The sequence below is a fragment of the Mustela putorius genome, unplaced genomic scaffold (genome assembly GCF_011764305.1).
Source record: "Mustela putorius furo isolate JIRA1106 unplaced genomic scaffold, ASM1176430v1.1 tig00003927_pilon_pilon_pilon, whole genome shotgun sequence".
Classification (NCBI taxonomy): domain Eukaryota; kingdom Metazoa; phylum Chordata; class Mammalia; order Carnivora; family Mustelidae; genus Mustela; species Mustela putorius.
Genome location: NW_025422072.1, coordinates 1,938,070 through 1,963,729, shown reverse-complemented (window position 1 = coordinate 1,963,729; position 25,660 = coordinate 1,938,070). Strand labels below are relative to the sequence as shown.

At 35.3% G+C, this 25,660-nt stretch overlaps 1 protein-coding gene across 1 annotated transcript in view; it reads left to right on the top strand.

The window, feature by feature from the left end:
* COL19A1 (collagen type XIX alpha 1 chain) overlaps positions 1-25,660 on the top strand; it is a 327,913-nt gene that overhangs the window by 175,822 nt on the left and 126,431 nt on the right. The window contains exon 15 of the mRNA XM_045069374.1: positions 7,075-7,149. Within this exon, the coding sequence (XP_044925309.1) occupies positions 7,075-7,149 (75 nt within the window). The remainder of the gene's footprint in view (positions 1-7,074; positions 7,150-25,660) is intronic.

Below are 25,660 nucleotides of genomic sequence, written 5' to 3'. Positions count from 1 at the left end.
AGTGGTATTTTAAGAATCTATGCAGATTCTGCTTATTCTTGTGTTTCAAGTCTATGAAGTATATTCTAAAGCAATAATCATAACAATTAAAATACACTCACATAATATTTTTGTTGAAGTAAGTTTTAGGTATCATATATTCTGCAACATCCCTAGCAAGGGAGTGCAAATAATACTTCAAAATGAAACTTCCCTTTTTTTTTTTTTAACTTCAGCTTCTTTCTTTGATTATGAAGTTATTAATATATCTTGCTTCTTTTCACAAATGAAAATGTGTTTAAATGCAATTAATCTACCCTATTAACTCTACTAAACATCTGCTGTGTTTGTTAAACACTTCAAAATTCTGTTCTGAACCAGTTAATTCTAAGTAATTTCTCAGTTAAATATTTACATGGGCTTCTATAATGATAAGCTCTAGTCTGTCTTAAGTAATCAGCAGATTGTCCAGAGAGAGCTATGTGTAATGTAACACACTGTAATAGCTATCCACTGGAACTTAAAGTGGTTTAGCTGCCTTGGACTATTTTTTACATTGTTTTATCCTAGCCAAGAGAGGTAACAGCCTTATGAGTTCCTTTCCCTGTCAACATTTTTAATATCCAGAATCCCACTTAAAAAAAACAATAGAAAAGAAACCTGACTTTAAAAAAATGAAAAAAAAAAAGAGAGAAAAGAATGAAAGCCTTATAGAAAAATGCAGATGTTTACATCATGAATCTCGGAAATACATTCTTAATACTTCTCTTTGAGAAAAGCAATAAATCTTCACGTTTGTGAAATTTTAGGAAAAATCCAGTTTACAGTCATTTTCATAGCCAACTAAATACATGAAAAAATTAGAGAAAATGAATTGGCATTATTCTTCCACAAATGAAATCAAAGGAGAAAAAAACACACAGATTATATGTAAGATACAAATCTCTAACTTGAAAAATGGTATACATCTATAAAACATCAAATAGTGGTCAAAAATTTAAATAAGTTTCATAACACAGATGATCCATAAGTCGTCAATAATTCTTCAATGAACTATAAGTCAATTTTACTCTTAGATATCAAATAATTGAATGATTACTTTAGATGAGAAATACAGACAAGACAGAAAGTTCTCCAATGTGATATTTAAGTTCAAGTTTTGAAAATAAATATGATTAGATGTTGACCAGAAATCTGTTTCCTACCATCACCAGCCAGTATTTTTCCATCCCAGTGTTTCTTTCCTTATGATCCAGTTTACTAAGTATCTATTGAGGGTCTTCCATAAGTATGCCAGAAGATAGAAAAAAAATGATGATCTGTCCTCTAGGACTTCAATTCAACTAAGAGGATAAGTAAGGTACACACATAATGATATGAAAGCCAGAGTAAGGAGGAACTGTGCGAAGGGTCTGAGACAAATGCTGAGCTCTACCCAAGTTTAGGTAGGCTGGAGCTTAGGTCTATGTATATTTTTCTTTCTTTCTTTTTTTTTTTTTTAAAGATTTTACTTATTTATTTAACAGAGAGAGATCACAAGTAGGCAGAGGCCGGCAGAGAGAGAGGAAGCAGAAAGCCTGAGTGGGGCTCTATCCCAGGACCCTGGGATCATGACCTGAGCCGAAGGCAGAGGTTGTAACCCACTGAGCCACCCAGGTGCCCCCTAATTTTCAATAGTAAGTGATCAGCAAATTCACTATTTGACTTTACTAGGTAAAGTAAGCTGAATAATTGTAAATAATGAATCATTCCCAAATTTTGATTTCTTATTTTGGGAAAAAATATGATTTTTCTGTAGTTGGTTGGCCTGTGTTTTACTAATGACAATGTTGATACTATATTTCTCTGTAAATATCAACTAAAATTCAATAAAGGTAGCTCAAAAATATTCTGAACATTAATGCAATGTGGCTAGGATTAAAAATTGGCCATGGATAATTGAAATAGTGAATAATCCATTTGAGATTAAAAATAATTCCCTAACTTTTCATTAAAAATCTCCCTGGGTTCTAGATTTAGCAAATATAAGGTGGGGTGGGACATGGGATACAGAATCATGAATATTTAGGAGGTATATTCATGGGTTTATGTGTGTGAGTGTACCATTTGGACTTTGCACACAGAAGGTTCTCATAAATATTTTTGAATCCATTGAATCCATTCCAAATCAAGTTTAATATTTTTGCATTTTTGTCAGCTTTAGTATATAATTTGTCCAACTAAGTTAGTGCAATTTTGATTATATGTGGCACAGAATTAATTGTACTCCCTTCATGAATATTTGGTATGTGTATGTTTTAGTAGCTCATGTTTAAAAACACTGAAAGAGCTGTCAACGTTTGGATGGATATCAAAAATATTATATAAGTTCGACTATTCATGAAATGATAATAGTTTCCTAGGGGTAAAAGGAAGGAGTTTAATCTAGAGCCAAGATTGTGTCAGTCTTTTGAAAAATGACACAACTCCCTATAATTATATTATAATTAATACTTGGTATATTTGGATTTTAAAAGTTGTTTTTCTTATGCACATTATAAATGTACCACCCTAAAGTTGACCTAATTAGCCAACTTTCCTTGGTTGGCTAGGAAATATATCATTTGGCAGGTGTTTTTTGTAAAAAAAAAAAAAAATCAAACAGAACTGACCACTTTTTTCATTCCTGCCTAAATCAATAAAACATGGGATTTATGTGGCCCTATAACATTAAATTGTTCTAAGAACAGGACACGTGGGTGGCTTAGTTAGTCTAGCATCTGCTTTCAGCTCAGTCATAATTCCAGGGTTCTGGGATTGAGTCCCACATTGGATTTCCTGCTCATTGGGGCATCTGTTTCTCTCTCTGCTCCTCCCCCCACGAGTGAGTGCTCTCTCTCTGACAAATAAATAAAATATTTAAAAATAAATAAATAAGTAATAAATTGTTCTAAGAATAGATTTTTAAAAATGAAAGTAGTAAATACCTATATTTTACTGGATTTTATAGGGAATGAATGAGAAAGACTGGATAAAACACTGAGGATTTGTGATTCATGCAGAATTTTTTGTATTAATGCTTTTTGAAAATGAGTTATAGTGATTTTTATTAAATACTGACAACATTAATCAAATGAAAGCTATCTGAATGAAAAATTACATGTTTATAACTTTTTTCTATTTAAAACAAAATTAGATGGTGAAATTATGCACATGACATTTATTAAAACAGTTTCTTCTATAAAAAATGAATATATACATAATAAATAATTATAGGTCACCACAAACACATCTGATATTTTAGTTTAAAGGTAACCACACTTTTAAAGAAAAAGGTCAGAATGTACAAATATATTCTAAGTTTTTGAAAATTAGATAAGAAAAGAATGCTTCTTCTGAATGGAGGTAAATTTAGATTTGTTTGAATATTTATAACTATTTTCTCATTTATTCCAAATCATTTAAGCATTTAATATATGATAGGTTAATCACAAATATTTGTAAAACTCTTTGAAAATTATTGACTTTACCCAAAACTTACTAAAGTGAATTGATTTTCCAGTATGAATTTTTTCACTCAGATTCTTGGGCCCATAATGTGAATAAGATTAATATAATGACAATCTAATAATAAGACAGATTCTACCTGTTGTCCTTTAAACTTGGCAAATCATTACCTGTACAATGATTTAAATGAGGTGAAGTACAAGGCACTTTAAGACTGATAAACTTCAGGGCATCTGGGTGGCTCAGTGGGATTAAAACCTCTGCCTTCAGCTCAGGTCATGATCCCAGGGTCCTCCAGTCGAGCCCCACATCAGGCTCTCTGCTCAGCAGGGAGCCTGCTTCCTCTTCTCTTTCTGACTGCTTCTCTGCCTACTTGTGATCTCTGTCTGTCAGATAAAGAAATAAAATCTAAAAAAAAAAAAAAAGACTGATAAACTTCATCCCTTCCTGTGGAAAGTCAGGGAAGGTCAGGCTGGGTTTTCTTCTTTTTTTTTTTTTTTTTAAATTTTTAAATTTAATTTTATTTAAAATTTATTTAGTTTTATTTAATAAATTTAATTTATTTAAATTCAAGTTAGTTAACATATAGTATATTATTAGTTTCAGGGGTAAAATTTAGTGATTCATCAGTTGCTTATAATACCCAGTACTCATTATGTAACATGCCCTCCTTAATGCCCATCATCCAGTTACCCCATTCCCCAGCCACCCACCTCCAGCAACCCTCACATTGTTCTTTACAGTTAAGAATCTCTTAATGGGGCACCTGGGTGGCTCAGTGAGTTAAAGCCTCTGTCTTCAGCTCAGGTCATGATCCCAGAGTCCTGGGATCGAGCCCCGCATCGGGCTCTCTGCTCGGCAGGGAACCTGCTTCCTCCTCTCTCTCTCTGCCTGCGTCTCCACCTACTTAAGATCTGTGCCTGTGTATCTACTTAAGATCTGTGTCTGTCAAATAAATAAATAAAATCTTAAAAAAAAAAAAAGAATCTCTTAATGGTTTGCCTCCCTCTCGGTTTTTATCTTATTTTATCTTCCCTTCCTGTATGTTTATTTTTTTCTTTAAATTCCACATATGAATGAAATCATGGTATTTGTCTTTCTTAGACTGATTTCAGTTGGCATAATATACTCTAGTTCCATCCACATTGTTGCAAGTAGCAAAGATTTCATTCTTTTTGATGACTGAGTAATATTCCTGTGTGTGTGTGTGTGTGTGTGTGTGTGTGTGTGTATTTATATATACCACATCTTTACCCACTCATCAGTCAATGGACAACTGGGCTTTTTCCATATTTTGGCCATTGTGGACATTGCTGCTATAAACATTGGGGGTGCAGGTGCCCCTTTAAATCACTATGTTTGTATTTTCTTTATAAATACCTACTGATGCAATTGCTGTGTCATAATGTAGCTCTGTTTTTAAATTTTTGAGGACCCTCCATACTGTTTTCTGTAGCACCTATACCAGTTTGCATTCCCACCAATATTGTAAGATGGTTCTTCTCTCTCTGCATCCTTGCCAACATCTGTTGTTTCCTGAATTGTTCATTTTAGCCATTCTGACTGGCATGAAGTGGTATCTCTTTGTGCTTTGGATTTGTATTTCCCTGATGATAAGTGATTTTTAACATTTTCTCACACATCTGTCATTTGTATTTCTTCTTTAGAGAAATATCCATTCCTGTCATATGCCCATTTCTTGACTGGATTTTTTGGGTTTTGGGTGTTGAGTTTGATAAGTTCTTTATAGATTTTGGGTAGCAGCATTTTGTCTGATAGGTCATTTGCAAATATCTTCTTCCATTCTGTAGCTTACTTTTTAGTTTTGTTGATTGTTTCCTTTGCTGTGCAGAAGTTTTTTATCTTGATGAAGTCCTGATAGTTCATTTTTGCTTTTGTTTCCTTTGCCTCTGAAGGCGTGTCTGGTAACTGGTTGCTGTGGCCAAGATCAAAGAGGTTGCTGCCTGTCTTCTTCTGTAGGATTTTGATGTATTCTCATCTCACATTGAGGTCTTCCATCCATTTTGAATTTATTTTTGTGTCTGGTATAAGAGGTCCAGTTTCATTCTTCTGCATGTGACTGTCCAATTTTCCCAACACTGTTTGTTGAGGAGACTCTCTTTTTTCCAGTGGATAATCTTTCCTGCTATGTCAAAGATTAGTTGACCATAGAGTTTGAGGGTCCATTTCTGGGTTCTCTATTCTATTCCATTGACCAGTGTCCGGGTTTTTGTGGTCGTTTTTTTGTTTTTAGTTTTTTGGTGTTTTTTTTTTTTTTTTTGGCTAGTATCCTACTGTCTTGATTATTACAGCTTTGTAATATAGCTTGAAGTCCAGAATTATGATCAGGCTGGGTTTTCTTAAGATCAGTTTGGCATGATGTGGAGAATCGAGAGGTTGGTGTCTGGTTCAAGTAGGAAGCAGATGAGCAAGCAAGAAGTAATGATTGGAGCCTTAGGAATGAAAAGAAATAGATGGTTCCAAATATACTTTGGAGATGGACCAACCAAACTAGGTAACTGGATGTGAAAGAGAGATTTGAGAATGGAAAGTATGGGGGATGAGTTCTAAATTTCTGACATGAGCACTAACAGGATATTGTGTGAATTGACTGAGTTGGAGAATGCTGGAAGAGGATTCAGTTTGGGAGGAGAGGGTCCTAAGTCAGTGTTTAATGTGCTAAGTTTCAGATGCCCTAGAGGAATACATATCTCATGCAGGTGGTTGGGTACCTACATTGGAAATCTTAGAATCACTGGCCTAGAATATTCAAAGTCCACAGTATATTAGATCATGGCAAGAGAATGAGGACTGAGAAGAAAATGAGCCTAAACACCCAAGTTTAAAATGTTGAATAAGGAAGGAGAAAGCATCAGGAGAACTAAGAAGAAACTTTCAGAGAGACAATAACTACTGACAATTTTTTAAAAAAAATATGCCATCATTTTGAGTTTCATTTTGAGTAAGAAGTCCTGTATAAAAGTAACTGTGACAATCAGGAGACTTGACTTACAGATTAACAGCACCTGGAATTTCCTGGACCTTTTTTATAATCTGAAAAAAAATGCTTATTTTTTTCCTGCCTTTTGATAATGTTGTTGTGAGAAAGTATTAAATAATGTCTATGATATTAACAATTAAGTGTTATGAGAAGACATATATTGAAGCCAACATCATAATCATGTGTTTTCTTAGTGGGTTTTTAGAAGAGCTACTCTCAACCAAAAATGTGGCTGTATTTGTAGAGTTCATTTACAGAAAGAATCTTCCTTTTTTTTTTTTTTTTCTTGTTTGCAAATATTGTTACTACTTATTTATAGTAGTTTGGTAAAACATAGTTCTGACCATAGGAGAGTCAGAAAGGAAGTCTGGAGTCTGGAAGTGAACACTGGCCTCACACCTGGTTTAGAATCACTTTTTTTTTCTTTTCTGGAGTTAGCTCCAAAGAAAAACCAGTCACAGAGGGACAATTTATCATCAATATATTACAGAGTTTAACTGTGGAAGAGCTCAGATCACTCTAAAAGTTTTGTTTAATCAATAAAGTAGGTATTACTTTTCACAACATTCTTCAAAAGGCAGATGTACTTGAAACAGTCTATTAACAAGAATCCTTCCCACCCCCCCAGGGTTTCCGTGGGGATACAAGGCCCACAGGGTCCACCTGGAAAAGAAGGTCAAAGGGTAAGTAAACTTGGAACAACTGGCAGGCATTACTATCTAAAGGCTTACTTATTTCTGAACATTAATGAAAATAAACCCAAAATACACAACCAGATGGGCATGAGGAGAGGGTTAATGATCCAAAGCCTGAAATCTGAGTTGAGATTTTGACAGAGCTTTTACAATCCAGAAAGTTCTCTATGAACTTTCAAGATTGGCAGCACAAATGTAGAGATGCAGTTTAGGCGAAATGAATTAACCGTAATTTGATCTAGGGCACACTGGTCTTATTTTGGGGTTTTGAGTTAAGCTGATCTTTGCAGAGTTAAGTTGATGAATATCTTTGTGGAGTTCCTGCCTGTACATGAATTCTATAAAGATTGTGGATATTAACTACAGTCTTTAGTTGAATTAAATTATTGACATTAGTGATGCTTTGTAATGCTTCTTTCACTGCAGTTTGCTGCCTTTGAGATAAAATATGTAGTCAGTGAATAAATTGTAGTTGCAGTAGTTAGTCTTAGCTTTCCCCAGGAAAGGGAACCCCTGCAGTGATAATGGGTAAGCTTCACTTCAACAGCAGTGGGTCACTCCATTCTTTTGGCTTATTGTTATTACTATTTTCAAATCATTTTAATGTCTTGAAACACTTTATGTGCTTGCTCATATGATTATTGTTACCAACTTTTGTTACCTGATAGATGAAGATTGTATGATTCAGGGTTTAGGTGATTTGCCTAAAGTCAAAGAGCTAATAAAAAGAAGAGCCAGAACTTGAATATGAGGCTTCTGATTCTAAATCCCATGTTCTCTTTTACTGTCCTATGATATTAACTCCAAATCTCTTTTTTAGTCATTTTTGTTTATTATTCCCAGTTTTGTCCTCTGGCAAATAAGTCTTTTGCCTCAAATATATCAAAATCCTTCAAGTATTTGGGAACCAGTGGTATATTTTACCAAAGTTTATCTTTTATTAGGTTAAAATCTCATTTCTCTTAATTCTCTTATATGGATTTCTGACTCCCAGCATGCTAGAAAGTACTCATGGACTTTCTGGCGGTATCAGGAATGGGACTGAACGTGTGTGATGTTATTTAGGGCAGAGCAAAATGAGGCAAGTATGCCCTTGTACTATAGAAAATATACTTCTATTAGAGCTTAAGATTGAGCTGATGTGCTTCTGTGTATTTTTTAAACTAACTTTTTCTACTACAGCAACTTTTATCTTTGTTTTTTTTTTTAATTTTTTGTAGTACAATTAAGATTTGATTTGGATAAAAAATCAAAATTAAAAACTAAATATTCTATGTTTACTTTTTATTACAGATAGCTAGTTTAGTAATACAAAAGGGCTTAATAAGTTTTGATGGTTAAGAAAGTAAAAGGAGGGCACCTGGATGGCTCAGTTGTTAAGCATCTGCCTTCTACTCAGATGGTGATCCCAGAGTCCTGGGATCGAGCCCTGCTGGGTGGGAAGCCTGCTTCTCCCTCTCCCATGCCCCCTGTTTGTTGTTTCCTCTCTCACTGTATCTCTCTCTGTCAAATAAATAAAAAATCTTTAAAAAAAAAAAAAGAAAGAAAGGAAAGTAAAAGTTCGTGAATAACAGCTAAGATTTATGAGCCTCCTATCATGTGCTAAATGCTTCACATTATTATTTCATTTTGTTTATTTCTCACAATAGCTCTGTGAGATACGTAATACTATCATCCTTATTCAGAAACTGAGGTTTTTAAGCAACTTGGAGAGGACACATTGCCAATAAGTGGAACGATGCTGATACTTTAAAATTATTTATAAAGCAGTCCTATCTGAGTTCTGTTCCCAATGCCTGTATGTACAACTGTAGTTTCCCATTTGGCTCCCCAGCCCCTTTATTCAGGAGTTCATTAATCCACTTGATCAAAGTTTAAGTAGTGTCAGGGAGAAAAATAGAAAATTACTAGCTTTAGGCTTTTGAGTCTTTTTTTTTTTTTTTAAGATTTTACTTATTTATTTGACAGAGAGAGGAGAGAGGGAACACAAGCAAGGGGAGTCGGGGAGGGAGAAGCAGGCTTCCCACTGAGCAAGAAGCCCGTTGGGGGCTCATCCTAGCACCTTGGGATTATGACCTGAGCCAGCAATAGACAATTAACAACTGAATGGTTTCACTTATTTGTGGAGCATAACAAATAGCATGGAGGACATGGGGAGTTAGAGAAGAGAAGGGAGTTGGGGGAAATTGGAAGGGGAGGGGAGAGACTATGGACTCTGAAAAACAATCTGAGGAGTTTGAAGTGGCGGTGGGGGGTGGGAGTTTGGGGTACCAGGTGGTGGGTATTACAGAGGGCACGGATTGCATGGAGCACTGGGTGTGGTGAAAAAATAATGAGTACTGTTATGCTGAAAATAAATAAATTTAATTAAAAAAAAAAAAAAACACAACTGAGCCACCCAGGTGCCCTAAGGCTTTTGAGTCTGTCTTAAGCAATTAACTCTCTGTGGGCAGAGGACCAGATGAAAAGACCTTGTGAAGTTACTTTCCAGGCTTCTTCTTCTGTTTTCTCCCAATGATAGCCAAGATATCTAATTGCATCTAGGACCATATTTCTGAATTAATTTTTATGTTCTGCATCCAGAGGACATTTTCCTTCTAATAACTCTACTTCCCTGGAAACTGAGTATAAATATACCTCCTAGTTAATATCCAGAATGTATAAGTAACTCATGTAAAAAACTCAATAGCAAACACCTAGTTGCCCAGTTTAAAAATGGGCAAAAAACCTGAATAGACATTTCTCAAAAGAAGACCTACAAATGGCCAACAGGTACATGGAATGGTACTAAACAACACTAATCATTAGGGAATGCAAATCAAAGCCATAATGAGATGTTACCTCATACCTATTAGAATCACTGTTATCAAAAAGACAAAAGGTAACAAGTGTTGGTGAGGACAGGAGGAAAAGGGAACCCTGGTGCACTCTTAGTGGGATTATAAATTGGTGCAGCCACTGTGGAAAAGAGTATGGAGCTTTCTCAAAAAATTACAATAGAACTACCTTATGACCCAGCAATTTCACTTATGGGTATATTCCCAAAGGAAATTAAATGAGCATTTCAAGGAAATATCTGCATTCTCATGATATGCAAATAACTTAAATGTGCATTGACAGATGAATCAATAAAGTAAATGTGATTACCACAAACACACACAAATGCACACAATGAAGTATTATTCAGTCTTAAAAAAGAAGGAAATCCTGCCATTTGTGAGAACGTGGATGAACATGGAGGACATAATGCTCATGAAGCCAGACACAGAAAGACAAATACTGCATGTTCTCATTTATGTGTCTACATCCAAAAATGCCAAATTCAGGGGCACCTGGATGGCTCAGTGGGTTAAGCCGCTGCCTTCGGCTCAGGTCATGATCTCAGGGTCCTGGGATCGAGCCCCGCATTGAGCTCTCTCCTCAGCAGAGAGCCTGCTTCCTCCTCTCTCTCTGCCTGCCTCTCTGCCTGCCTGTGATCTCTCTCTGTCAAATAAATAATAAAATCTTTTTAAAAAAAAATTCAAATTCATAGAAACAGAGGGTAGAATGGTGGTTACCAGGGGCTGAGATGAGGAGGATGGGGAGATGTTGGTCGAAGTGTACAAAGACTTAGATATTCAAGATAAATAAGTTCTGGAGATGTAATATACAACAATGAGATTATAATTAATATTGTATACTTGAAATTTACTAAAAGGGTAAACCTTAAGTGTTTTTTTACCACAAAAAAAGGGAAAAGAGTAATTATGTATGAGGTCATGGGTATACTAATTGGCTTGATCATGATGAATAGTTCACAGTGTGTATCAGATCATCAAGTTGTATACCTTAAATATATACAGTTTCATTCAACTGTATTCTCAAAATAGAAAAGCATAATAATAAAAAACAGATTTTTAGTTTCAATTCCCCAAAACTTATACTTCGTAGGGGGTTTGAGGTGGAAATTGTAAAGCTAGGTGGGTGAGGCTAGATTGAGGGCATTATATCTGAATTAACCCTCCTATGGCAGAGTTGTTTGTGTGTGTGTGGTAAGAATATTTGACATGAAATCTACCTCTTAACAAATTTCTTTAACAAATTTTTAAGTGCACAATGATATCACACTTTTGACTTATATAACATGTAGTCAATTTGATGTTCTCTTTCTTTTATTTTAACAAAAACTTCTGCCAAGTCAGATGTTCATCCATCCTGTTGCACAGTTGCCTTTTTTGAATCACAGAGAAGGAACTGATCCCTGTCACTGTTAAATTTCATCTTCTGGGTTTTAGTCCCTAGTATCATTCTATTAGTTTGCTTTTCCACTAAAACAGCTCCCAGCTTTATGTCACCTTAAAATTTGATAAGCCTATCCTCTAAGTCTTCGTGTAAATCTTTAATAAATCCTGAACAGAATAGAAACTGACAATTTCACATAACACCAGCAAAGGCTGCCATCTTGATTACCACTGATGTTCTTGTGGCATGAATAATTAAATCATGTACAAATACATTAAACTCTACCTCCTTCCCACCCACATTTCTTAATTTGGCTTGTAAGATAATTATGAGAGTCCTTGTCAGAGACTAGCTGAAATGAAAAAAATATTCAAATGAGGCTTTTTAAAAATAATAATGCTTCAAATTGAAATTGTACCCTCTCAAAGCTTGCATTACAGAGGAAGGTGGGTTAAAGAATAAATTAAACTTATGTATTCTTCATGATAATTATGGAGGAATGTATTCAAATTATAAAGTTCAACCACTACTTTATGCAAATTTACTCCATTTATAAATATGCATAGTCTCAATAATATTACTTTCATTTTATCCTCTATCAAGAGTTACAGTGTTGGAAACTAAAGACTGTAAAAGAATTTTATACTGTTAGTCATGGCTTGTCATTATCACTACCTCCTTTCACAAGTGCCATATTTATTGAAGATAGAAGCTGGAACAGGTATTATTGACATTATCCACATTTACAAATTATTATTTCCAAATACAATCCATGATATATTCTGCTTCATAAGCTATTGAATAGGGAAGCAAATTAATTTAAGAAATGAGCATTCTTACATATTTGTAGTTAGGTCCATCTTATTGCCACCATTTCTTCTCTGCTCAAGAGTTAGGTAGCGCTCAGCTCTTTTAGACATATTAATGTATTTGTATGTATATGTGTGTGTATGCATACACACATACTGCAAGCTAAGATCAGTATTTTTTCCATTTCACTAAAGCATGCAATAGGAGACAAAAGAAAAATCTATGAATTTAAAATTATTTTTTATTGACATCTTGTCACAAAACTCATATTTTGATTACAGGTGTTTGACTGAGAAGGAATTGATTGACTATCATTAAGTTAATCGAAATGACATATAAAATATGTGGAAAGTCTTATACACCTCGCTTCTGGGCATAAATGTCTTTAATGAAAGCAGAACTTTTTTTTTTTAAGATTTATTTATTTATTTATTTATTTATTTATTTATTTATTTGACAGGGATCACAAGGAGGCAAAGAGGCAGGCAGGGGGGGTGGGAGAAGCAGGTTCCCTGCTGAGCACAGGGCCTGATGCAGGGTCGATCCCAGGACCCTGAGATCATGACCTGAGCTGAAGGCAGAGGCTTAAACCACTGAGCCACCCCAAAAGCAGAACATTTAATTTTAAATAAATCATTGATTTCTTCATTTTCCTCAATGGTTAAATAGATAATAGCTTCTGTTAAACCAATATCTCAAAATTATGGTTAGTTTCAAATAGAAGTGTCACAAAAACAAAAAAAAACAAACGTAGAGTCACATGTAAACATACTTTGAACAACATCAAACATTATAGAAACATGTTAATATTACTATTGTTATTTTTATTAAACATACAGATTCTGAATGATAAATTCTTTTCCTTTTTCTCTTTGGCCCTTTGTGTACAGTTTATAAGCCCAAAAAGCTCACTATTTTTCTCCAAGAACCACACTGAATTTCTGTTTCAAATTTATATTACTTTATTATTCTTTTCACTGTCTTCTAAGTGGCTAAATCTTGGATTATAAAGTGTTCATTTAATAAAATACATTACAGTATGCTTCTCATACTTAAAAGCTTCTCTTAACCTCAACAATGTTTTTTGGCAATATGTATCTAAGATTTATAGTTTTTTTTCTTAATGTCCTGATTTTCTTCTTTGATTCTGTCATATATGTCAAATACGTGCACACACACACACACACATACATATACATACACATATGTATATGTATATATAATTTCTTTTACTTTATATTTTTAAAGTTCTATAGGTAAAACATTTGGCTGGCACAGTTTTAAGTCTCACATCCTTTATAGCTTAACACAATTCTTAAAATTCAACTTGTGTTTAGCATTGACCCTAAGACACAGATGGAGTATATCAGAGAGGAGTAAGGGAGAACAGCATGGGGCCAAGAGGATGTTCAGCCCATGATGAGGTCCGAGAAGGGCCAGAATAGGGACCAGGACACTGAAGAGCCAAGAAGCCAACAGAAGAGTGTTTCAGGATGTACAGAGGATTGAACAGGATTAAAATTTGGAATAAAGTCAGAGGAAAGATGTTGAATAAAGGAAGAGGTGGCTGGAACAGGTTCCAGCTGAAAGACAAATTTAGTTGAATAATTGGGAGAACATTAGAAAGGAAAATTATAAGAAAGGTGTAAATTAGGGGGTGAGTTTTGAGGAAGGAGAGACCGCAATAGGGAATCTATTGGAGGGGTAAGGACAGGAGCTGGATGGGAGCCCATAAAAGTATCTTAGTGAAAAGTGGAGTATTTCAGACAGCTGAGCATGTTCATAGAAGTTTATACGAAATAGCTCAAAAGAACTGGAATTTTTATAAAATTCCCTCTAAGATATAGATTCCTTACCGGGTTTCCTATTATTCATAATAGACTTTCCCAAAATATAAAAAAATTACTATTTTAATGTGACCTTGGAATTTTCCTTTTTCATCACATTAAGTGTATGTCTGAGTGGTATTAAGGCTGGCATAAAACTACCATGGGCTTTTTAAGGAAATCACTCTAGGTCTCTGAAAAAAAAAACATTTTGCTGGTGAGTCAGCTAGTTTACTGCCCCAAATGCAAATTTGTTTGGTTGGACCGAGATAACACCTCATTCTTACATTTTTTTTTTTTTTTGCTTGCTTGATTGTAATTTTGAAGTTGAACAGAAATTTTATGATTAAAAAAAATCTTTTTTTTTAGGAAAGCATATTCCACAGTGCTAATTTCAGAGCCATAGAATGACCTCATCATTCCAATGAAATGAATTTAGGGCCTGGTAGAAACCACTAACAATTGTCTGTAGCTGGGATTAAATTATTTTACATTGGCGTGAATTTTAAGGGGAGCCTTATAGAGAAAAGGATGAATAATGATGAATTTTCAGCTTCAGGAAGTAATTTGGCTAGTTGCACATGAAGATGAGACTTCTTAACTTTATGTATTATTAAAACTGACACTGACCTTTAAAATGCACAGTGAGTGTATCCATAATTCTGCTCACTCACTAACACTATTACTTGTATCCTTGTACCAAGAATTTGTATTGCTGAAAGGGAAAAGTCAACAATTTTTTTTTTAAGATTTTATTAATTTACTTGAGAGAGAGAGAGTGCACAGAGAGAGAGGTAGAAGAAGCAGAGAGAGCTGAGCAAAGAGCCTGTTGTGGTACTTGATTGCAGGATCCTGAGATCATGACGCAAGCCGAAGACAGAGACCTAACCAACTGAACCACCCAGGCGCCCCCCCCCATCAAGTTTTTTAAATAATAGTTTTAACTCTGGTTCCAGGTGGAACATAAATATAGGAAAAAAACATGTTTGTTTTGCTTCAATCCATATATAAATCTGTAAGTATACATCTTATAAATAACATCTTAGAGGTTCTGCATTCTGCAAATAATGGTTCATGTTTATTGCACATGTTTTAAACTTCCTAGCATACAGAGGACATCTTTTTCCATTTACTTCCTGTGAAATTTTCTAAGGATTTCTCGTTAAGGATTACCTTAAGAGTTTCCAAGAAATACCATCTTTGATCCTGGATGATATTTCTAGATGGGTATCTGGGAAATTGTGTACCCTATTCAAGTTCCAAGGGCGAAGCAACTTTCTCGCAACATCTTACTTGAATGTACAAAACCAAGCATTAAACTCAGAGGATTAAAAATGATAAAATTTACATTTCTCCCTGCACTTCTATTTGCAGAGGTCCATAGCAGACTGGGAGACTGGGGAGCCTTCACTATTGTTTTGATACCTGATACTGCTGTCTTTGTCTTTATTTGCTGTCTTTCTAGAAACTCATTTACCATTTGGAATTACCTAGTTATCCCCAATTTACCCTTAAGACTATTAAAATTAACATTTATAAAAGGTCAGTATTATATAATTGAGACAACTTTTACTGAGTTAAAATAGCCACTTTGGGAGAAAAAAAATACCACAATTTGTATACATAAAAAATCATATAATGGTTTATTTTGCATTTATGTTCCTTTTGTATGAAGTACCATTTCTACTAGGAATATAAAGCCTTCAAACCTTATGTGTCTGTATCATTATATATCTCACGTGCAATTTGTATTCTGACTTTATTCAGTCATTTTTATGTGCTTTGGGTATTATAAGTGTATATAAATAAGTAAATATGAAGTCATCTATATGCTTTCATCATTTTATACCCTATTTCAGAAATTAAGTGAGAAATCAGTATAGAATGTAAATAAAGCATAGTAATCTTCTTACTTTTATTTTATGATACATTTCCCAGAGCAAAAGTGTATATCATTCATTACTTTCCATATTAATTTCCTCTGCTTGTCCTAACTGATGAAGTCCCAATAACATATGATTCATTATTAAGCATGTGACTTATCACAGCATATAATAAGGCATGATTTAATGTTTGTGAGATTTTTTAATATTTTCAGTTAGATGCTTCTTAAGATACAGAATCAGAATTTCGGAGACTTCGGAAAGGAAGTTCAAGGAATGACACCAGTCTGTTTTATCTGAACATTTTTCTGAAAAACCTCACGGTTTTCTCCTAGTGTTCTGCCGCCCAGATGCTCCTGCTTCCTCTAACTTGGTGTCCACCATAGCAGCATCAAATTCAGTTATTGAAGCAATAGAGTGAGGCAAGAAGAAGGGAGAGAGGCTAATAACATGTTCATGTCAAATGAATGTTCACAAAGGAGTAGTTGTGCAGCAAGGACAAGAGTCCTCTACTGTTGCCTCACACTCGAACCGGTAGGAAAGGGAAAGAACAGGAAGACATTGGAGGCAACTTCTAGCAACTTCTAGCTCAGTCTAATTAGGATCAGGTGAAGAAAGATGAGATGAGATGTAGCCGAGACTTTATGAGAACAGGCCACCGCTCCGATAAATATCACAGCTAGTTAATAGCGGTGTGCCTGTGGTCCGGTGTGGTAAACTTCACTCTCATTAGTGAGTCTCTGTGGTGCCCTTGAAGTAGAAGATGCACAGTGCCCTAGGAAGACTGTAACAAGAAAAAGCGATAGTAACCAGCGGTTTATTCCGGTAATACTTACCTGGGTCCTTATACGACAAGGAGCTGAAGTCCTTACTCATTGAAATAAAGGGTCAGATGACACCATTTGTATTGTAACAGAATAGCTTTATCAGCTCTCTGTTATTTGGATTAATAAAGAGAAGTGTTTTCATATTTTTCAAATAGAAAGCTGACTCGGATGGCTTACTTATTTATGTGAATAGACCCAGGAACTGGCCTCTGCTGGGAGAGAAGCATATCCTCATACCGGGCCCTCTTTGGACCAAGACACATAGTCCCCGAGGCCCAGACAAGCACCGAGCTCCCTCAGAGGAGGGGCCTGGGAGCCCATTTCAGGCACATCCAGTTGTCAGATTTTAGAGTCAAAAGGGAAGAACAGTGTCATTCCAGTCCCCCAAATAATGAAACTGAGTTCTAGAAGCATTCAGCAGTTCTTTAAGCCTTCAGGCTAGTCATCTCTTTAGCTATCATGTATCATAGGAACCCCTTACTGTCTGTTCGGTGGTTCCATTCTAAAACCCAGATTTTCTTGTTTTTAAAATGGAAAATACTGAGAATTTGACCAAAGCCCCTCATTTTCCTCCTGAAGACCACACATTATAAGGGACAAATGTAGATAAGAACAGTTGGTCCTTTTGCAGTGTCCACACATTGTAAAGCATGCACCTTCTGTGTGCCTGCCCTGCTTACCCTGCACCCACAGTGGGGAACAAGCATGGGCGGGCCAGTGGGGAAGGGGGGCGGTGGGAGTCAGTTCTTTCTCCAGCTGTGTGATTGGATTAATTTGTGACTTCAGGCAAACCATTCAAGATTCTAATCTAAATTTATCTGTTTCATCAGTTTAGCCCTAGGTATGTTACGAGATTAAGCCAGGAGCACTTTGAATGCAGTCTGGCGACAGGTGTTCTATGAAAGAATCTTATAAATATTAACTACTTAGTCAGAGGAACACTTAAAGAGAATGGAAAACGAGAAGGCACTTTCCACCGATGTGACAGTATGCTAATATTCCTGCCTCAGTATCGTTACTCAGAACATCTCACTGAACACGTTAGTAGCTATTTGGTACATTTACCACTGGAAATGTCAAGTACAAAGTTATTCATCCATTTGGTACACAGTGAGTGTATACGTAGGTAGCTGCCAAAGCCAAGAATGAATTACAAGCTATTAGTCAGTTTGGGAAATCTAGACATATAAGTTTTCAGAAATGCAAAACATTTGGAACATGAAACATTTTTATGGCCTACTGGCTTCAAAAGGCAGCATTATGTTTCTAATAAACAATACAAGACCCCGACTTTGTAAAACTTCTTATTTTGAGTTACCTTGGGTGGTAGCACAGAATTCTGAAAGCAAGTTTAATTTTATAGCACCTCAGCTTTGCAATATGTTATATTTCAATTTTCAAGGGAGAGGAGGGCCATTGATAAATAAATGTGATGCAACAATTCTAAGAAAAGTTGGAAATTTATCTTTTTAGAATATAAGTAGATGATACAGTACTCTTATTTCTAAATTCTTTGCAACTATTGGACTTTTCTTTTCAGAAGCCGAGGTATAAAGAGAGATGGTGTACGATCACATTCGGAGAGGTCAAGGAAAAGTTTTTTGTTGTCATTTTGTTTTGTTTCGCAATTGAGCACATTTACAAACGGGGGCAAGGAAGTCAGCAAATAGCAAATCGCAGTGGTAAGCAGTATATGAAACCGTAATAAAAGACAAGGCGCGAGGGTCCACATGAGTCAGCACCTGGACTGTGAGGACGCTTTGGGAGAGAGGTGGGGCATGAGTGCTCCCTTCGGGGACAGAGTAGGAGTCAAGGCACCGTGCGTATTTATCTCAGACAGAAAGACTTTTTCAGCTTAGATATGACTTAATAAAACTTCTGTTGTTTAAAAGTGACATTGCTCTCAAGATTGTCTGTGGTTTCCAGGCAAGTAAAATTTATAGCTACTTCTTTATGCTTTCATGAACAACAAGCCCGACTCATTCAGTAAAGTAAAAAACAGTGAGAAATACAGAAACAGAGACATTGGAGGCAAGCTGGAAAAAAACCAAAAAGGTGGACGTGGGACAGGACATTTGGAGAAGAAATGTCTGTTACTGTCATTTCAGAGTTTTGCTAGATTCTTAAGCAGCTGGTGAAGATGTAAGCATTTCCTTCACCCTTTCTATCTGAGCCTCTTTTCCTCTGTAAATTACCCATGGTGTCTGACAAGAGCTTCCTTCCATTATCAGCGGTTGTCTGAATTCATCTACTTTGCTTTAGGAAGCCATTTTGCTAGAATACAATTCCAACTTCTCAGAAAACTTTATTTTATTGGTATAATGTAAATGATGTCAGACTAAAATGTTGCCAAAATTAAATTGTTCTTATCTTTATTTCTTTCACCAATTTTTCACTTTTTATATCCCTATACACATTCTGTAAACTGCCAATTTTTTTTTCTCAAATGATACAAAATTTCTGAATCATGCTAATCAAGGATAATTCCCAAGCTAGGAAATGCCAAGGGACTGATTTACTATATAAGTAGTCTTGTCTGTGTCTTTTTATCAATAAATCCTTGGGTTATAGTTATAAATTTTTATAGGCTATACTGCTAACTTACTAAGGGCTTAAAATCATTTTCATTGGGAGCTGATGAAAATGAATGTGGTGTATTTCTTTGCAGTTGTTGCCATAGAGATAAAAACCTTTTCAAAGTAAAACAGGGATGGCATAAAAATTACTAATTCAAAAGAAGCTATGCTTCTAATTTAATATTGAAAATGGTACACTATTCCCTTTCTTTTTTATTTTGTCAAAATTGCATGACTTGAGTGTGTCTAATGTACTTTCATTAGATAATTTCTAGTATAAAAAAACTGAAGCAAAGAATGAAATAGGTAAATTCCCCACAGCACTTCGTGGGATGACACTTTCATTTTAATCTTTTGTTCTTAAAATTTAACAACATTCCTAATCATCTCCTCTCATGCTCCACCTCCATACTCCTTCTTTATATCTTGCTATTTAATTTCAAATCTAATTACCTAAAATGGGCTTTCTTAAAAGCAAACAATTTGCTTTCTTTTTCTGCCACATTATTTTCAACAATTAGATACATTTTCTAACAATAACACGATTACAAAGATAAATATATGAAACTTGCTCAAATCTTATTACTGTTCATGTTCAGATTTTGAGAGTCTTATAGACTTCCCTTGAAAAATCAAATTAGGGTACTCTTGGAAAATAATCTGTAACTTAGAATTGTTTTACTCAATTAACCTCAGTTTGATTCTGTCAGCAGCATCACTTTCTGGAGACATTAGAATGAGCTAAACCAATACTAAGATAGATGATTAATTAGATGGGGAAGGGTCAACCAATGAAACAAGACTGTCATGGATGGTGGGCCTACAACATGTCCGCCATAGGAGACGAAACAGGAGAAGGGGACAAGGTCAGAAAAAATAGACTCTACCTTATCTGCATTTTCCTCCTAACTAACTCTGTGTTTGCTTTCTTTTAAAGCCTAGAACACTGTTCACCTAACCAAAAGCATTTAAAAGGAATAGAAGAATTGAAAGGCTTGTCCTCTTAAAAGAGATAGGAGTTAATGAACTGTGGGTGCTTTGTAATACAATGCTATTCAAGTATGGTGCTCAGACAAGGTGATAGGGCACCATGATAAGTACACAAATTGAAAATACATGTTTAGAAACTATGACAATTGAATATTGCTGTATATTCTAAACATGTGATTATTGGACTCATCCAATAGGCCATAAATGAGTTGTGTGTTGTTAAACCACGTGGAGAGCAGCTACCTACAAGTCACGAACAATAGGGCCACATCAAAACATACGACATTTTAAGGTTAACTCATCAACTGTAATCCACCAAAAAAAAAAAAAAAAACAAAAAAAAAACTGAGAAAATGTAATCATTTATTTTTATAAAATATTTTTAATTATTTTGAGTTTTAATTAAGTTAGGGAACTAGAATTTATATTATTTATTTTTAACCCCAACTAACTAATGACAAAACAAGCTTCACAGGGTTATTTACACGCATATTTCCTATTTTTTTTTTAATTTTTTTTTCTTAATTTGATAGGGAGATCACAAGAAGGCAGAGACACAGGCAGAGAGAGAGGGGGAAGCAGGCTCCCTGCTGAGCAGAGAGCCCAATTGGGGGCTCGATCCTAGGACCCCAAGATCATGACCCAAGCCGAAGGCAGAGACTTAACCCACTGAGCCACCCAGGCACCCCGACACACATATTTTCATTAGAAATAAACTAACTGCTGACCATGAAAGGAATTTCAAAGAAATAAAGATCAAAAGAATTGGCATTAGTTTTATTAGGAAGTATGATCATTCATATAGTGAGTTCAGTTCATTGATGGTGAAGTATTAAAGCATAGCATGTCATTTGCAGAGATGGACTGGCTCCTGTAGCAATGAATCCATCAAAGTGTAAGCAACATTTATACACAGAACAGAAGTAAGTTCAAAAGCACTAATTGTGGGAATGTGTATTGATGCAGCCACCATAGGTTCCTCAAAAAACTTAAAACAGAACTACCATTTTATCCAGCAGTCCCACTTCTGTGCATATGTATCGAAAGGAAATGAAAACAGTATATCGAAAAGGTATCTACACTCCCATGCTCATTGTTGCATTATTCACAATTGCCAAGATATGGAAACAACCTAAGTGTCCATCAACAAATGAATGGATAAAGACATAGTGTATATATACAATGAAATGTTAGTCAGCCACGAGAAAGGAGGAAATCTATTTAGGACAACATGGATGGACCTTGAGAACATTATGCTAAGTGCAGTAAGTCAGACAGAGAAAGGCAAATACTGTCTGATATGACTTATATGTGAAATCTAAAATCTAAAATCGTGTTCTATGAACACATAGAAAAGGACTAGAATGATGGTTACCAGGAACTGTGAGGTAGGGTAAGTGAGAAAAAAAGAGGAAATCAGTTTCTACTCACCTTTTAAAAAAATGTAATTTGGACAATTTGACAGACTTGCTTATTCACCCATCTTTAATATTTTTAATAATATCTATCCTTCCAAGAGAAGGAAGAATGCAATGTATTTTTCAACAGCAGAAGAAAACCGAAGAGGGAAAATTGAAGTTTCTACAGATTATTGCAGTATATTCTCATAGTTTTACTACTGTTTTTGAAGAAATAAATGACAATTTCCTACATCAGTGAAAGTTATCATCAAATATTTTTGACATTTGATAGAATGTTTTGAATTTTATTTCCCATCAGAAGAAAATACATACATAAACAAAGAAGATGCGTATATAAATAACCGTTCCAGGATGCTGGGGCACCTGGGTAGCTCAGTCAGTTCAGTGTTGGTTTGGGTTTTTTGGGTCATGATCTCATGGGTCATGATCTCATGGGTCATGACCTGGAACCCACATCAGGCTCCGTGTTCAGCAAGGGAGTCTGCTTGAAGATTCCCCCCGCCCACCCCTTCCCACCCCACTCTCGTGCTCTCTCTCTCTCTCTTTCTCTCTCAAATAAATAAAAATATAAAAATAAAAATAAAAGAATTCCAGGATGCCATATTCATTTCTTTCAATGAAAAATAATGTAAATTAAATGTCAATGGATAGGGTAGATTGTTAGAACTGGCTACTGATGAAAGATTAAAGATGATTTTTTTAAAAAACAGCATCACTTCATTTTTTAATAAAAATTATAAAGATTATTCTCCTGAGTTTGCTAAAGCAAGTTTGGAATCTTTTATTTCCTTCTTATTAACATACCACTGTTAAACTGACTTCTGTACTGAATATCAGTAAATCCAAACAATGAAGCACTGCAGATAAGTTATGCCCTACAAGTAGCATTGTCAATTCAACTTAGGTTAAATGTTAACAAACAAGAAGCTTTAATATAAAGGGGTTTTATTAGCGGGGAGGGGCAGAGGGAGAGGGAAAGAGTGAATCTCAAGCCAACCCCATGCCCAGCACAGAGCCCAATGCAGGACTCTGAGATTATGACCTGAACTGAAATTAAGAGTGAGACGTTCAACTGACTGAGCCATCCAGGTGCCCCTAGTATAAAGTTTCTATACTAAAACTTTCAATGATAGTTTCATTGATAGGTTCATTTGTCTGAAAGAGTGTTTATAGGCACTTAGTATGGGGATCACTATCTCACTCAGAACTTTTGTTCCATCATAATTGCAAAGAACTAAAAGTTCCAAGCATAATTGTGAATCCTTCTTATCAGCATATATACACTTGCAACAGTATGTACAGTTTTATAAATTATTTTCTTTTTCCCTCTGTTAAGTTTGTTAGATTATATTTACTAAAGTGTTATTTTATGTCTATTGAATCCAATAGTAAACATGTCCTTATTTCATTTTTCTCTAGTAATTTGGTGTTATTATATTTTATAAAAGTACCAACCCATAACAAATTGTAAACGTTAAAAACCAGTCCACCACCACAGAGTTAGAGAAGTACTGATTTAGTGAGTTACACTGACTTTAGGCTAAAAATGTAACAAACATTGTATCACCAGCAAAAAAGTTCCTTTTATTGAAGTATTGTTAATTAAATATATAAAATAGTTCAACCTTGTAATAATTAAGAGAAATGTGCACTCAGCCAGGTTAATGTATTTTACTGTCTGCTCTGCTTTATTCCTGGCTACCTATGTTAGTTTATTTGGAATCTAACTACAGGTCAAGACAAGCAGAGGAGCTAAAAGTTATTTTGTAAATAGAATTTCTAGGAAAGTATCCTAAGAGGAGGGAGGACTCTCTTTTCTCACTCGTTCAGTTTTCTCCTTGTGAAGAAGATAAAAGGAAATGAATGGGTAAAATGTGAACAATAGTCTGACTTACCTTGTAAGATCTGAGGATTCATCTTATACAAAGGAGTTAAAACCTCTAGAGCCCCAAAAAAGGCAATTATGTATTGCATTTGGGTGCATGGAGAGGCAAACAAGATATGGTTAAAAGTATCCAGGTAAAGATCTATAGGATAACTAACTTGGTAGCTGAGCTTAGGTTCATGCTGACTGGTTTTCTTTAGGTAAAATGAACGTGCCTAATTTTAGCATGGATAAAGCTGACTTGATCACAAAACTGAGAATTTTGGACCATCTCATCAGTTGTTGGTGCTTGATTATACCAATCATATCATATAATCTCTATATATGTAATATTACAATAATATAAATATAACATATTATATTTATATTAAATATATTTAATATAAATATATTTCTATAATGTTTATAATATATTTATAATATATTTATAATATATTTATATATTATATTATATTTATATTTATATTATATTATATTTATATTATATTATATATACAATATAAATAATGGTATATTCTATATTATTATCCTGGTTACAACATCCTTCTCTGTTAAGGATTATTATCTCCATTTTTCAGAAAAGGACACTGAGGCTTAAAGAACTTAAAGAGCAAGTTAAAGAGTCACAGAGCAAGAAATTGGTAGAGTTGAGTTCTAACACAAATCTATTGCTAAGCTCTGGTTCCATAATAGCCATGTTTTTCACACTGTGTGCAATGATCCATTAGAAGGCCAGAAATCAGCTTAATAGGTCCTAATAAGACTTTTCAAAAAAGAAATAGAATACAACATAATATTCAAAAGAGTTTAACCAATGTGGTGGGAAATGCATGACATCCAATGACACTGATTTTGTACCTGACACTGGTACAAAAGCTTCTCTGCCTCTTTGTCTCTGCCCAGCCCCCTCTCTGTCTGAGGCTGTATCCATTTATTTCCTTATTGACACCCTCAACTTTCCTTCTCTCCCCTGACCTACAACTTGTGCTCATGAATGCTTGCTGGTAGGTGAAGTACTCCTACCAGAGAATGACCTTGGCGGTAGCCAAAGCAACCCACACACCATCCCAGTGGAAGGAGGGCCAGTCATCACTTGATGGGTTGGTTCATACATTCTGTGGCAATCTGGTTGCTTGAGATTTTCATTAATAAAGTGTTAACCTCTCCATCACATCAGTAATGCAAACCCTCCAAGATCATGAGTTCTGGAGTCACGCAGACTTCTGGAGGAGCCCTGATTCTCTGACCCAGGCAATGCTATCTTTCCTCTCTGAGCTGGAGCTCTGCAGTGGGAATGACACCAACAATGCCTAGTCTGAAGTGATGATTAGAAAAAACATATATGGAACATAGCTGGGATAGGGCCTGTCACATGGCAGGTGTTCCTTAACTGCTAAATGTGATATCATACTTATAGTAGTAATTTCCAAGTATTTGAGCACAGTGAAATCCATTAGTATTAAAACCATGGCAAAGATTTAGTGGTTCTTTTAGCATCCCAGAGACATTTATGAAGTTGTCACCTAACACATTTGCCCTGAAAAAGTGCAACTAGTCAACAGGTGCTTGGCTACTGAAATCTGGCCTGTGCCCCACCAGTCAACTGTGTGCCCCCTTGTTTGGCGGCAGCCACCAGGAGGAAAGGTGTCTTTTTCTCATTAGCACAGAAGTACCCTATCAGCTAACTGTCTCCTGGGTCATCAAATTCAGTTAGCACTATCCAGTGGGAGCTCGGAAGTGCCATCTGGTGGACCTTGCCATTTAATAAAGTGCTATTTGAATAAACTTTGCTAAAATTTGCTCTCCCCGAAACGTGTGTATTTCTAGATGTATTAGAGAAGAGTGTTGGAAGGTTCTTCTCTTTGTCACCATATAGACACGCGTACAGTCCAGCAGCACATCACTACTAAACTATTTATAGCACAGGTTGACAAAGTACTTTCTGAAATGTTTTATGGACTGCAAATGTTTCATAAGGATCTTCATTCTTTCTCTTTCCAGTCCTTGATATTATGAAATATGACAAAAGGCCTTTTTAAGGTCACTATATATCTAGCTTA